The following is a 2,500-nucleotide window of genomic DNA, read 5'->3' on the forward strand; positions in this document are numbered from 1 at the left end:
TGACTAAATCGTTGGAGGTAGTTGGTATCTCCTTCCATCGACTTAGTTCATCCGAACCACCCACAAAATGTAGATACTATCACGATTGGATGTCTTATTTAGTGGCTCGAAATGCTAGCTATCACGTCCGAACAGCTCACAAAATATGGATATTATCCCGCTTGAAGAACTTATTAAGACATTGAAGCATAAACCTGTTTGGAATTAACACCAAACAGGCCAGCCCAGTAGGAAATGCCCACATTGAATAAGGAAGGATTGGATGGAGAGGAACCACCTGTTTGGATGATTCCGCTCCACAACCAATAGAAAATGATGCCACTGTGCGTGCATGCATGAGCTAAGGTGTAGGCCTGTATTCAAAAAGTCTGGTCAACCAGTTGCTTTTTTTCTGTCATTTGCCATTTGTAGAATGACATTTGTAAAAAAGCCCAATATAGGGTTTCCTTCAATTTTCCATGGAAGCAACAACAAGGCAGACGTCAACCGGGGGGTTATGTGCCCATGGATGGCTGGCCGGCTTGGAGGAGTAGGAGTAAAGGGCTGTGCACGACTTACCGAAACAAAGACAGATAGAGCAGAACAGAGCATTGGCAGAGCAAAGAGCACCGCATCGCACACACAGTGTCGTGGCGCTCAAAGAACCATGGGAGAGAAAATGAGAACAATAGCTTATATTAGCCGAGCTGTGTTCCTTGGTGTAGTCGTTTCTTTATATTGATTTGATCAACTGTGTTTGTTATTGGAGCTGCATTGATCGAACGTCAATGCCGTTATTTGGTAGGGGGAGTTGTGTGTGTGTGTTTGTGTGTCTGTGTGTCAATAATGCAAAGAGAGCAGTCTGCATGTTCGACGATATTTTTTAAAATAATTGTATTGAGTATGTAATACAAATCTTTTGTTTTGATATGTTTGGAAGTAGTCTTCTTTGCCTGTATTCAATCTTTCCTGTGTTTGTATGTTTCCTTCCATCTCTATAACATTGGTTATGGGCCAGAAAGTTGGAACTGAAATGAGAATGAATGAAAATTTTGTGTTGAGTGAGCTTCTTATACTAAAACAAGTTTACAGAACTGCACAAATATAAACTCAAGATAACCTTTAAAACTGGTCAGGCTGCAATTGATATTCTCGGCATATCATCTAATATTCATGCAGTTTTCTGAAAATGTTAAGAGAGCAGGATTGTGTTCTTGTCACAGCGCCGAGGTCATTTAACTAATTAAAAACAAACAGAACGGCCAACTTCTACTGCCACAAACAGTTGGTAGAGATCTCAGTGCATGCGTTCGCTCTTATGTTGGTAGTAGGTGCTGATGGAGTCAGGACTAGGGGTGTGAATCAATCAGTATCTTACTGTTCCAATTGATTTGGATCCTTTGTTCACAATGATTCCCGATTCGAAATTGATTCTCGGTTCAGTACATTGCTTATTTCAGGGTCTTAACCAGCCCACTGTGTGCTTAGAAAGGCAGTGTGGCAAATTATTGGATCAAAGCAGAGTAAAGTGTGTAAAGAATTTAAGATGATGTTGTTTATATATTTGAAAACGTTATACCAACTGACTGCAATGATGTAAAAATAACAATAAAAATAACAAATTTCAAATTAGATTTTTGGAAGATGTGAAATTGATTAAGAAAGAATCATGAATCTTAAATTAATCTATTTCTTCTTTAACCCCTGGTTGTCACAAATACCAAACTAGAACTGTTCCAAAGGGAACTTTAAGAATAAGTGGAGACTCTATGCAAATGAATACATCACATGAACACAATGATGACTGCAGTTTCAGTGGAGAAGTACCGCAATAACAAGAGTCAAATTTAAAAGTAATTTGAGGGATTCTGCGTCTCCAACAGGCTCTCCATTGCTGTTGCTCAGTTCCCTCTCCCCTGGGGAGAGGGAATGTCATTTCATGCTCCTTTTTGGCATATACAGATAGAAATAATGTTTCCAAAGCAATGTCAAGTAAACATCAACACATTTCAAGGGGGATTAAGAATATAATGAAATGTGGTGGAAATTAAATATGAAAAAAATATCACTTGACAGTGTACATTGGAATGAATACATATTTAATGTAGCTAAAATAAGAAGACATTTGCATGAGTTAGGTTTCACAAATCTGAAAGTTTGCATGAAAGTCAATATATTTTCCCTGTATAGTATTTTTCTTTTAAATAAATAACGAATGTATTCTCTCTCTCTCTCTCTCTCTCTCTCTCTCTCTCTCTCTCTCTCTCTCTCTCTCTCTCTCTCTCTCTCCCTCTCTCTCACTCTCTCTCAGCCATGCATCTGTTTGGACTGAACTGGCAGTTGCAGGAGAGCGAAAGCTACGGGGCATTCGAGAATGGTGCGGGAGCGAGGGACACCACTCCGAACAGCGTCATGATTCCTGCCGACACCAGTGAGTCTCTGAGGTTTAACAACGGGGCTGTCATCAGGGCCTGCTTGGCTTCTAGCTAGTGGATATTGATGATTACCACCCAAAGAGGCT

At 39.8% G+C, this 2,500-nt stretch overlaps 1 protein-coding gene across 6 annotated transcripts in view; it reads left to right on the forward strand.

Moving 5' to 3' along the window:
* tenm3 (teneurin transmembrane protein 3) overlaps positions 1-2,500 on the forward strand; it is a 182,399-nt gene that overhangs the window by 92,331 nt on the left and 87,568 nt on the right. For all 6 annotated transcript variants that reach the window (XM_060046773.1, XM_060046774.1, XM_060046775.1 and 3 more), the window contains one exon: positions 2,291-2,410. In XM_060046773.1, the coding sequence (XP_059902756.1) occupies positions 2,291-2,410 (120 nt within the window). The remainder of the gene's footprint in view (positions 1-2,290; positions 2,411-2,500) is intronic.

This window comes from Gadus macrocephalus, chromosome 3 (assembly GCF_031168955.1).
Source record: "Gadus macrocephalus chromosome 3, ASM3116895v1".
NCBI lineage: Eukaryota > Metazoa > Chordata > Actinopteri > Gadiformes > Gadidae > Gadus > Gadus macrocephalus.